The sequence below is a fragment of the Artemia franciscana genome, chromosome 7 (genome assembly GCF_032884065.1).
Source record: "Artemia franciscana chromosome 7, ASM3288406v1, whole genome shotgun sequence".
In the NCBI taxonomy this organism is placed as follows: domain Eukaryota; kingdom Metazoa; phylum Arthropoda; class Branchiopoda; order Anostraca; family Artemiidae; genus Artemia; species Artemia franciscana.
The window spans coordinates 12,475,153-12,487,742 of NC_088869.1; the positions used below are offsets into that span (position 1 = coordinate 12,475,153).

Consider the following 12,590-nt stretch of genomic DNA (forward strand, 5'->3'; position numbering starts at 1 on the left):
ATATATATATATATATATATATTTCTAGGTATATTAATGGCTAGTTTTTTTTTTTACTCTGGAAACGAAACCCTAAGCCGTTTTCAGGTGTTTTTAGCCACTCGTAGAAAAATCGTTTTTGGTTTACATCTCCTATTTTTTTCCAGATCCTTATTTCCTTTAAGGTATATTTAAGACAAGAGCCTGTGTTCGTAATATTTAGTCTGGTCGAAAAAAAGATCTTCTTTAGAGATGGTGCCTATAATTTCCAATTTCCCTAAAAAGCAAAATACAGAAGCTCTTTAATTATTCTGAAATTATAACATAGTTTAGCCTCTAATAAAGTGTAACCAAAAACTATCTAGTATCGATCTCTAGTAACGAATACACAAGAATCATAAGTAAAATACTATCTCAGACATTTAAACCAAAATCTAAGGAGGTTTCAGTTACATCCAGCTCAGGTTAATTATGTTTTTTACTACACCACCCCTCTTTCCCCCTTCTGCCCAAAATAATCTATTTTTCAGTTGTTTTTTTTTTATTTTAACTATTCTTAGATCAGATGCTATCGTATTAGAACTTTAGCTGGGTCAAGTTCCTCAACAGAGAGGACAACAGAATTACAGTTTCAGAGTCACTTCAAAGTTTTCAAAAGGAATTATGCTGACAATGATTTGGAATGCATTTTGATGGAAAATTAGAGAGTGTGTTTTTGCATAGGTCAACTTAATGAAATGTGACGTATAAATGTATAGAGAACAAAAAAGGGAAAGTGAAGTTATGGATGGAAAAGGAATGGTCATGTGAGTAAGATTTCAACACGAAATAATCTTTAATTTACAAATACCTAAAACAAAAAATTTAAGGGGATGTACTAAGCCAAACTCTAGCACACGGCCGGAAGTTGCTGATTTCAGTCTTATATCTGTGAAAAAAAAATTCGATGAGGGGGAGGTGGTAACACCTCCTTACTGGACGCTTTTTTAAACCCCTGAGATGGAAGAAAATGCTATTTGGAAACTTTTAGGCCCCCTTTGGAGAAAAAATTGCTTTATCTCTTCCAGAGCTGAAATTTTCTACAATACAGTCTAGTCTAGAAACAAGAAAACACAAGTTAGTTTTTATTTATTCTTAAAAATTAATTTTATAAATTCAATTATGAAGAACGGTTGTTTGGTCTTTACTAAGGTACAGCTACTGGTACATCTGTGAAATGTAACAAAGGTGCACAAGAAAGTTATATTTTGAATATGGGAATCGGTGGGAGTTTTTAAGCTGGGGGATTGTAAACCTCTAGTCAAGGTTTTCTGAGCATGGTGATTGTAATGGTGTACTTAGCAATACGATTCGTCGTCATTTTTAAGACATTTAAGCTTATTTTTAAAATTCTCGGAAAATGTTCTCGTTATTAACTTCTGCTTTTAAGATAAACATTCAAAACTGTTGTTATTCCTGAAACAGATTAAAAAAGAAAATAATAATAAATAAAATCACGAGACAAGTTCTTCTTCAAAACGCATTTATCTTGTGACTTGCTAAGGGGGCTGACTTTTATTTAAGCGCTGTCGGTCCATGAAGGTCATCTTGGGGCCTCTGCTTATTGATGTGGATATGGCTTCTGTAGGCCTTGCAGTTTCTTTTAAAGGGAAGAGGTCCGAGAGCCGATGAGACTCGTTATTATCCTTGCATTTCTTTGGGGGAGGGGGGTGACATCGAGGGTGAGAACTGTGAACCTGGTCTTTGGAGATGATCTTCAAAAGATGGGATCTGTTGGACGTGGCCGAGCCACCGAAATTGCTGGACCTGAATTTGATATGGACTGTTCTGGGGATTTTAAAGCGTTCAAAGTATTTGACTTTCGGAATTCTATCAGAGTAGATACTTCCGGTGATTTTTATAGAGACATGCAGTTTCTTGTCGACAGCCGTCATCCACATTCAGTGGGAAGGTTTCACATGAGCAGACTGCAACGGGATCATCGAGGTGTTGGATTGTCGTCTCTTTGGGGGAGGCCGTTGCTGCGTCATATGGGTGTTATAACTCGAACTCGCTTTAACCAGCTGCCTTTTTATATCTGGGTGGTTGTTGCTTGATTGGATGTTGCGTTGTTGCTTCCCACTGAATACCTACTGAAGTGGATGTTGCCTACCCACTTAATACTCTCTCCGCTAAGTAGGAGATCTTGCCTAGTTGCAACCCATGGCTTTTGCGACCAGCAGACAACTTTTGTTTCAGATGTATATATTAGCATTCTAAAGAGTTATTCATTACGAAGCCGTCGTTCCCTACGGCTTGCGGATCATGAGGCGTTTCAGCAATTTCGCTAATGTAATCAACTTGAGCAAGGTTGCCTGTCAGCCCCCTCTATCCCAATGCTTGTGCCAAGAGGTATTCTTGAAGTACTCCTGTGGGTGTCTGAAAGCTTTCTGTGAGACTTTCTCAAGTCATTAGTCGAATTTGAAATTTAGAATAGATACCTTAGGTATCGTGGGATTCTATAATTGAAGAGGATATGCCACAGGTCTTTCTCGAGATAAGGTCAAATACGTGTTTAAAGTCAATGCATTACTGGTGTAGGTCACGGTTAAAATCAGAAATTTTTTCTGAGTCCCATGGACTGTGAAAATATGGTCAACGGTCGACCCCCAGTGCTGGAATCCATCCTGGTATTCTTTGATGACTTGAGGGCGACACAGGTCGAATCTATTGGAGTATAATACAGGTGAGGATATCGGCATCTATTGCATGTTATGCTGATAGGACAGCGATTGTAGTGCGAATTACCTTTTACTTTTTTTTTGTGTACAGGACTTGCAAAATTATTGCTTTTTGCTCTGAATTCAGTAAATGTCCCTTTTGCGATGCCATGGAAGACATCTTGTAAGTGATTTACACTAGACTTTTTGCAGCTCTACGTGTATCCCGTCTGGGCTTCTATTCCACAGAATGGAGGGAAGCTCTCTTTCATCTGTTCCTGCTTTCCCTGTCAGAACTGCTATTAGGTTTTTGCTTCTGAGCGCATCATAAAATATTGCTAGACTGGGGATGGGTGGTCTGTAGAGAAGGTATGTAGAAGATAGGAAGGAAGAATATGAACAATGATTTAGTTGGTATCCTCTTCAGAGTTTTTGACCTCGGTGATTTCAATGTTACAGGATTTTCTGATTATAATTTTAAGCCTATTTCCCTGAGTGTTTATTGGCATCTGATAAGTAGCCTGCTGAGGCATCAGGTGCACCTCTTCTACTTCTTTTATTGCCAATATGACAAAAGCTATATGACCTACCAATTATTGCTGTATTTTTGCTTGTTCTTAGTCATTTGGCTTTGTTTTGTTTTTTCATGTTTTTTTTTATGGTAGTTATTTGCTATATTCGCCTGGAATAAAATTATTGATGTGAATTGAATATGTTAAAAAAGAAATTTTAAGAAAAAAAAATTGAATTCAGTAGATTATACCTTTTGTGTTAACATTTTGACAATCTGCAAAGCAGCCTAGAGAAAATGTTGTTTAAACATTCAAAGTTTTGCTTCATAATTTCCCAAAGATCGCACTTATGTGGAAATATTATTGTGTAACATTTTTTTTTTTTTTTTTTTTTTTTTTTTTTTTTTTTTTTTTTTTTTTTTTTTTTTTTTTTTTTTTTTATAGAAACCTTGTGCCTTTTCCTTGTTATAAATTAGTTAGTTACTTCATGATGTTTGTAGGGCTTTTATAAAGGTGGCAAATTTATTTTCAACTTTAAAATTGGTCAAGGATACCCCCACGATGCACCGAAAGTGAAGTGCGAGACGGCAGTATACCACCCCAATATTGATTTAGAGGGCAATGTCTGTTTAAATATCCTTAGAGAAGATTGGAAACCAGTATTGACTATCAACTCTGTTGTTTATGGCCTCCAATATCTCTTCTTGGTAAGTATTTTTTATCTATCTTTTAGAAAATTAGTTTTCATTTCAGGTTTGCAAAGCAAAGAATAAGCAACTATATGAGAGGGCGCAACTAATTGCGGATTTCCTGATTCTAAGTCTACGATTTGCCAGGGCAGATTGTGATTAAATGAAAATATCATTGCATTACATTTTTTTTTCATTAAGTGATATGTTGTATTTTATACTCTTTGCCTAAGTATTTACCCCTCCCAAAAAAAACTCCATTTTTCATCATGACCTCCACAGCTCGTTTCATATGTGCGTATCAACACTAGGGGCGTTCGTCTTAATTGATCTCTTCTTTCTAAAAATTAATTGAGTGATCTCCGCCGTCCGAAGTGTTTGCAAAAATTTTTTGGAATGTGTAGGAAGTAATGCTTGGTGCGAGAATTAGGAATAGGAAATATTCCAGACATAAATTACAAAGCTTTAAAACACTGAACGAGTCAATTTTATTCCTTAAATCAATAAATCTGCGAGTTTGATTCCCGTTGGCTGGGTATAATAGGTAGGAGCTGTTCTGGCGATGTAAAATAGTTTGCAGTTTCCAGGCTCCTTCGTTCTTCTCTATCCCTATTTGAATGGAAACCCTGTTTCATTAGCCTCATAGTGGACTCGTCGGGGTAAAGGACTTTTCACGAGTAAGCCTAACCAGAAGCGTGACTGCCAAAAAAAAAATGCTTCATGGTGACCTTGAGGAATGTTGAGGAACCGACACAGCCTGGTGTCGTTTCCACTCAAGGAAACGACACAGCCTTGGGCCAGATTTAAATTGGTGGATAACTTCTGTTTCCGGGAGGGGGGGGCGCTCTATAAATTTGACATAGTTAGGTTATTTATCTTGGGCTGCTTCCTCATTGTGGTAAAATATAATAGCCAGGTAAAAGCTGTATTGGATGGAGCGGGACCATCATACATTTGAGTGTAGGACTAGGACCATTAGATGACGATGAATCGACTGTTTCTCGGCTTAGGAGTAGAAAGGAAGACCAGGAAATCTAGATTTGGAACCAGTCAGTAAGGAGATCCGAGACGTTTAAGATTTATGCATAGATTAAGGTTGTTTTGATTTTGAGTATTATTGTAAATGAGGTTTACCGTCCGAGATATTGGGGACCTGAACTCGTATTCGGATGAATTGTATACCAATAAAAATAGAAATAAAGTGCTAGAAAATCTTTAATGAAATTCATATCCTCGTATGGTATGCAGGATAAATACATTAAAGTGATTAGTGCTATATACGATAAAAATGTTTGCCGCATTAAAGGTTGGAAGGGAGGTTTTTAGTTTCCCCGTTGTTAATCAGACTAAAAAGATATGAGAGTGAAGAGCAGTAGAAAACGTCTTAATGGTAGTGACAACATTGCCCTATTCAGAACCTCCTGTCATTCCTTTTTTGGTAGCTATTTCCGACGACAATGGATAGGGGGTTACCGCCGACAAGGAATAGGGGGCATATTGCGACATTGTGCATAGACTGCAAAGAATAAATCTAAAAGGGTTTTTCCCGGATTCTTTTTTTTTTTTTTAATTAATCAACTTCCGATTTTGCCATTAGATCTTAAAGTGCTGGTCTTTTCTAGAAGTTATTTCATATATTGCTCAATAACCTTGTTTTCATTTTTTTTTTGTCGTTCGCGCGCTCCTTTTTTTCTTTTAGTAGCTCATTAATCGTTCTCTATGCGTGTTTTTACACTCCTTCAAGACTCCTAACTTAAGATTTTCAGCTTTGCCAACAGTTCAACTCCAAGATCACCAACACCAATATTATATTAATCAAAAGAGATTTTGATTTTTACATTTTTGTACACTCTTTTTGAACTGCTAACTATAAATTTTCAACCTTGCAAACACTCCTAAACCAAGCCACTAGTCAAAGGTATTATTTTACTAACTTCAAACATTTTTCTTATATTACTCATTAACCCTGTTTTTACATTTTCGTATACTCCTTTCCAGTTCCTAACTTTAAATTTTCAGTTTTCTCAACACTCCTACCCCAAGCTATACTAGTCAAAAGACTTTATTCTATCAACTTTAAACATTATTTCTTCCCTTTATTGCTCATTAATCATGTTTTTACATGTTCGTATACTCCTTTAAGACTCTTAATTCCAGATTATCAGCTTTGTGAACACACCTACACCAAGCTATAGAAGTCAAAACACATTATATTATTAATTTAATCAATCATTTTTTCTTCTTATTGGTCATTAACCGTGTTTTTCATTGTTGGTACACTCCTTTAAGACTCCTAACTTTAGATTTTCAGCTTTGACAAGAGTCCTACACCAAGTTACATTAATCATAAGACAGGTTTTTATTAACTTTAAATATTTCTTTCTTTGAATTGCTCATTAATCTTGTCTTACATTTTTGTACACTTCTTTTGGAGTCCTAACTTTAGATTTTCAGTTTTTAAAGCAGTCCTACACTAAGCTATACCAGTCAAAGGACATTATTTTATTTACTTCATACATTTTTTTATTGCTCATTAAACATGCTTTTACATGTTCGTACACTCCTTTATGACTCATTACTTTAAATTTTCAACTTTGCTAACACTCCTAAACAAAACTATATTAGTAAAATAAGATTATTTTATTAACTTCAAACATTTCTTTTCTTTTTATTACACATTAACCATGTTTTTATGTGTTTGCACACTCCTTTAAAACTCCTAACTTTAGATTTACAGCTTTGACAAGAGTTCTACACCAAGTTATATCAATCAAAAGGCATTATTGAATTAACTCTAAACATTTCTTTCTTTTATGGCTCATTGACATTGTTTAACATTTTCGTACAATCCTTTTTGACTCCTAATTTTAGATTTTCAGTTTTGCCAACAGTCCTACACATTATTTTACTAACTTCAAACATTATTTTTCCTTTTATTGCTTTTTCCTTTATCTTTTACACGTTAATACACCCCTTTAAGACTCTAATGCATTTATAATTAGTACATCCCTTTAACTCTAGATTATCAGCTTTACCAACACTCCCAAACCAAGCTATATTAGTAAAAAAACATTGTTTTATTAACTTAAATCATCATTTTTTTCTTTTTATTACTCATTAACCATATTTTTACAGCCTTTTAAGACTCGTAACTTGGGATTTTCAGCTTTCACAACAGTCCTACACCAAGTTATATTAATCAAAAGACATTATTTTATTAACCCTAAACATTTCTATCTTGTATTGCTTATTAAACTTGTTTTACAGTTTCATGCACTCCTTTCGGACACCTAACTTTAGATTTTCAAATATGCTAACCCTCCTACACCAAGGTATAGTAGTCAAAAGATATTATTTTATTAACTTCAAACATTTTTATCCTTTTATTAGTCATTAACCATTTTTTTTGCATTTTTTTTAGACTCCTTTTGAACTCTTAACTTTAGATTTTTAGTTTTGCCAACACTCCTAGACCAAGCTATACTAGTCAAAATGCATTATTTATTAATCGTATATTATTTTTTATGGCACTTGATATCTACCAAGGGACATATAGCGATCGCTAATTCTATCGGTTGAACTGTTTGTCTCGGTTTTGCTAGTTTTCGCACTTCCAGATAAGCTAGGACGAGGAAATTTGGCAGGCGTACCAGGAACCAGACCAGATTAAATTGTAAATTGGTGTTTCCCCAATTCAACCATCTGTGGGGGGACGGTTAAATTAGAAAAATGAGGTATTTTTGACTTACGAACGGGTGATCGGATCTTAATGAAATTTGATATTTAGAAGGATAAGTTGTCTCATAGCTCTTATTTTAAATCCCGACCGGATCCGGTGACGTCGGGGTGAGTTGGGAGGGGGAACCTTAAATCTTGGAAAACGCTTAGAGTGGAGGGGTCGGGATGAAACTTGGTGCAAAAAGTAAACAGAAGCCCTAGATACGTGATTGACATAACCGGAACGGATCCGCTCTATTTGGGGGAGTTGGGGGGGGGGGGGTTAATTCTGAAAATCTATAAAAAATGAGGTATTTTTAACTTACGAAGGAGTGATCGGATCTTAATGATATAGGAGGGGGAGTTGGGGGGGAACAGGAAATCTTGGAAAACACTTAAAGCGGAGACATCAGGATGAAACTTGGTGGGAAGAATAAGCACAAGTCCAAGATACGTGACTGACATAACCAGACCGGATTCGCTCTCTTTGGTGGAGTTGGGGGGGGGGAGTAATTCGTAAAAATGACGTATTTGTAACTAACGAACGGGTGATCATATCTTAATGAAATTTGATATTTAGAGGGATCTTGTGCTTTAGAGCTCTCATTTTAAATCCTGACCAGATCCGGTGACATTAGGGGGAGTTTGAGGGGGGAAACCAGAATTCTTGGAAAACGTGAAAATTGAGGTATCTTTATCATACGAATGGGTGATCGAATCTTAATGAAACTTGATATATAGAAGGATCTTATGTTTCAGATGATCCATTTTTAAGTCGAATCGGATCCAGGGACATAGGGGGCTGGAGTGGGAAACAGAGATCTTGGAATCCGGAAATCTTGGAAAACTCTTAGAGTGGAGAGATCGGGATGAAACTTGATGGGAAGAATAAGCACAAGTTATAGATACGTGAATGTTTGGAAGAATAGCAAGATCAGCCTCGAATTAAGTGATAATTCGACATAAACGGATCTCCGTTTGTCTGTTTATGTCGAGGTGTCAAGCAGGGAGGGTTTTATCACCTAGTATATTCAAAATGTGCATTTCTGGTATTTTAGATGAAATTAGATCAAATTATTTTATTGCACTTTCAGATGTTTCTTATCTTGCTTATACAGATGACCTTTTACTTTTGTGTAAAAATAAGCAAGGTCTTTCGTTTATGGTCTCAAAAGTTTCACGTCTATTTTCTAATATTGGTCTTTCTCTTAATGTTGAGAAATGTGAATTTCTAGTTTTTAATGGTCCGACTTCCTCTAATGTTCCCTTAGCTTGTCGCGGTTTCTCTATACCCTTTGTTTCCGCCTTTCGGTCGTTGGGTATTACCGTTCGTGATGTTCAAAAGAAAATTCAAATGGGCTATTCTAAGATAGTTGCTAATCGAGGGAAGTATAATAGACGTGCACTCGGTAGACTATATGCTACATTCTGTGACCATTCTGTCCTTTATCTTTCTGGTCTTTATCCCCTTCTAAAGAAAAAAGATGTTAATCAGATTCGGACTTTTTATTTCAGATATTGTAAATTTTTACTTTATCTCCCCCCTTAGTATAGCAATGGGAAGATAATTCGTAAGTTTGATGTCCCTGATATAAGTGCAAAGTTGGCCCTCCTGCATGGAAGGTTGTCGGAATCAGCTTTTTATCGTTTATCGACTCATCATCCTTTGGTCCGTCTGTTCGGTTAATCTCATTGTAACGTAGTGTTTTTTCTATTTGTAGTGTATTTTACTTGCAGTTTATTTCATTTTTTTTGTTACTCCACAAGTGCCATAACTTGTTATGATGTGGGTTATAAATAAATTATTATTATTATTATTATGATGTTGAAGCCATAGCAATAATATAGTAAATTACGGTTCCGAAACGTGGGTAATTTAAAATACTGAGGAAGGTTTTTTAATTTTTTTCAGAGATATTGTATAAGTATTGTCGTAGGTTGTCTTTTGAATTACCGTCTATCAATCAATAAGCTCTGACAAAATTTTGGTTTGATCCCGTGTTCTAGAAATATAATGAAAGAAAGATGGCTAGATCTGTTTCAAAGATAAAGGATAACAGATTATCGAAGATTGAGGGTTTTAGCCATCCGTTTAGGGTCTGACGAAAGTAGGTCGTCTTCAATGGGGTTGGAATAGGTCATGAGAAACGATTTAAAGGAAATTCGAACTTCATGGGATGGTTAGATATGGAAGCTTTGAATAGATTGGGGTGGAGGAAGAGCAAACGCATCTCTGTTGCCATCAGTTGGCTTGGTCCTGCAATGGGCTGTTCGTAGTACTAGTGCAGTAATAACCCTCTTTAGCTCCCCTTTGCTGGGGAGCTGTTCTTTTTAGGACAGAGTAAAAAAGCCGTTTATGAATTTGTAAATTAAATATACCCTATATTATTTCTGTTAGGCCAATATGTATTGCTGATTTCACCTAAGACAATATAATCCTTATCGCCAAGCTTCTCGAATGTTTGAAGGTTAAACACACAATCCTCAACAAAATTTAACTGCAACAATAAATAGGACCCGTCCATCGCATGAAAAGCACTCGTGTCCCGAAGATCATGTTCAGTGGCAGAGCAGAGTGTTCTCGCCCTTGCCCTTCAGAGAGTGAAGGACAACTTTTCGTCTATCAGCATGTCGTGCCTTCTCCGTCTGGCAGAAGACAGAAGATCATTTAAGAGCTGCATCAACGGTGTTAGTGTAAGAGACCCAAAAGGACCTTTGAAGACGGATGGGCTTCGGTCAGGCAAGTTGATAAGCTGTTTTAGAGCTTTAGTTATTTTAGAACCCGTTTCGAAAACAAGGTTGTTAATTTTGTTGTTGTAGGGGACCGTTCCACGCCTAATTACTTTGAAAGCATTGTCGTACTTCTAGCATCGAACTTACTTACAAAAAAGATGTGGCAATTGAAAATTTTGTCAACATTAAGAATCGATATCCAAAGATTGTTTATATACATATTTTTATGGCGAATACTCCTTGTTAGAAGTGTAATTTCAATGCAGAAAATGGAGTGGGTTAAAAAGTACTCATAATGTCTGTAAAATGTGCCACTTATATATTGTACCTTGATCCCTCTTGTTCCAAGCGACGCTAGTTTCGCTGTATTATTATTTCGGCATTTCTATCCTACCTTCTTTTGCTTTTCTCAAAAAACGAAATTTGACTTTTATAGGAACCTAATCCTGAAGATCCGTTGAACAAAGAAGCAGCAGATGTACTACAAACAAACAGACGCCTATTTGAGCAGAATGTGCAACGGTCAATGCGTGGCGGAACTGTAGGAAATCATTATTTCGAGCGTTGTCTCAAGTAAATATTCAAGACGAAACCCTACGGTACGTGCGAAAATATGTCGACATCATGTATATAAGTCCTAATTGGTAGATTACTGATTACCGCTGACTATTATTATTTTATTTTTTCGGATGCAAAATAAAAATCTTTTATATGACGCTTTTGAAACATAGCAGTTGATAGGACATGCTTGTAGGGTTGTCCATAGGTAAAGGCACGTATAAAATGGAGGGGGGGGGTCTTAGTATATTAGTGACAAGTAAACCAAGAAAGGATATGTATATCAGGCATGTTTATCATACTAATTTTTTTTCTGAAAATTTTAGTTTAATTTATAATAAATGAAAAAACATGTTTTTTAATTGAAAGTAAGGAGCGACATTCAGTGTTGCAGGGCCTCAAAAGTTTTTTATTGTTTTAAAAAGTAGGGTTGTAACAAAGAGTCAAACTTTAGCGTAAAGAGCTGGGTGTTGAGGAGGAAACGGATCCTTTCATATACGGGACAAATTCTGTTCGTTTTAAGTTTTAATGTCGCTCCTTACTTTCAGTAAAAAACTTATTTATTTATTTCATTTCTGAACATTTTTGAATTAATGCTGGTTTTGAATTTGACTCACCGTACATGAATAATTAAAACGAAACTTGCATATTAATTTTACTTTTTTATGCTAATAATAATCTTATAATAACCATTTTGTTTCAGTTGTTTAAGAATGACTTCTGAATCACAAAGGCTATTTAATTAGAATAATAGTCTCTTTTAAAAGTAAAAAAAAACTTTAGCATAAGAGCGAGCTACTGAGGAGAGGCAGCCCATCTCATATACGTAAGATTTTCTGTTCGTTTTAAGATTTAATGTTGCTTCTTTCTTTCAGTTGAAAAAACTTGTTTTTATTTAATTGCTGATCGTTTTTAAATAATGTCCGGAAATCTAGCTCCCCCTCCATGGAACATTCCCTTACCCCACGAGAAATTTCTCCACGGAAAGATTTTCCCATGTAACTTAAATTAGCGATATTTGCGGGACTAATTTTGTAAGGCATGTAACAAAACGGCCAAAGAGGTCGAAACTATTTTTATGAAAATGAGAATTACAAGTTGAGCAATTCTCAAATGACTGAAATGAATCAAAGAAAAGATCTTTAATAGATATAAGCTACATAATAATTTATGTTCGTTTTAAGTTTTAATGTTATTCCTTACTATCAGTTGGAAAAAACTTTTTTTATTCAATAACAAACCATTAGCCGAACACCTACAATATCTCTGGTTTATTATCACATAAAAATCATTGACGAGGGGGCGAGCTCCGTCATGTACGTAATATGATGGGGTTCGCCCCCTCGTCAATGCCTCGCTCTTAACGCTAAGGTTTGAATTTTGTTCCAATTCTTTAAGAATGATCCCTGAATCACAATTGTCGTTTAATTAGAATAAATAGCTCTTTTGAAATTACTAAAAATACTTTAGCGTAAACAGCGAGGTATTGACGAAAGATGAACCCCCTCGCACACATAATAACATCTGTTCGTTTAAGTTTTAATGTTACTCCTTACTCAGTTGAAAAAACTTGTTTTTCTTTTTAATTTAATTTCTAATCGTTTTTTAAATAATGCTGGGATATCCAGCGCCTGCTTCATAGAAAATGTCTTCCCCCATGGAAAGATCCTACCACGTAACTCAATTCCCCCGCCAGAAAGAAT

General features: G+C 35.6%; 1 protein-coding gene across 1 annotated transcript in view; it reads left to right on the forward strand.

Annotated features, from left to right (window-relative positions):
• The window catches only part of LOC136028856 (NEDD8-conjugating enzyme Ubc12-like), a 34,904-nt gene extending 23,860 nt beyond the window's left edge, over positions 1-11,044 (forward strand). The window contains exons 3-4 of the mRNA XM_065706792.1: positions 3,691-3,897; positions 10,766-11,044. Of these exons, the coding sequence (XP_065562864.1) occupies positions 3,691-3,897; positions 10,766-10,906 (348 nt within the window). The 3' untranslated portion in view covers positions 10,907-11,044. The remainder of the gene's footprint in view (positions 1-3,690; positions 3,898-10,765) is intronic.
• Positions 11,045-12,590: the final 1,546 nt, after the last annotated feature.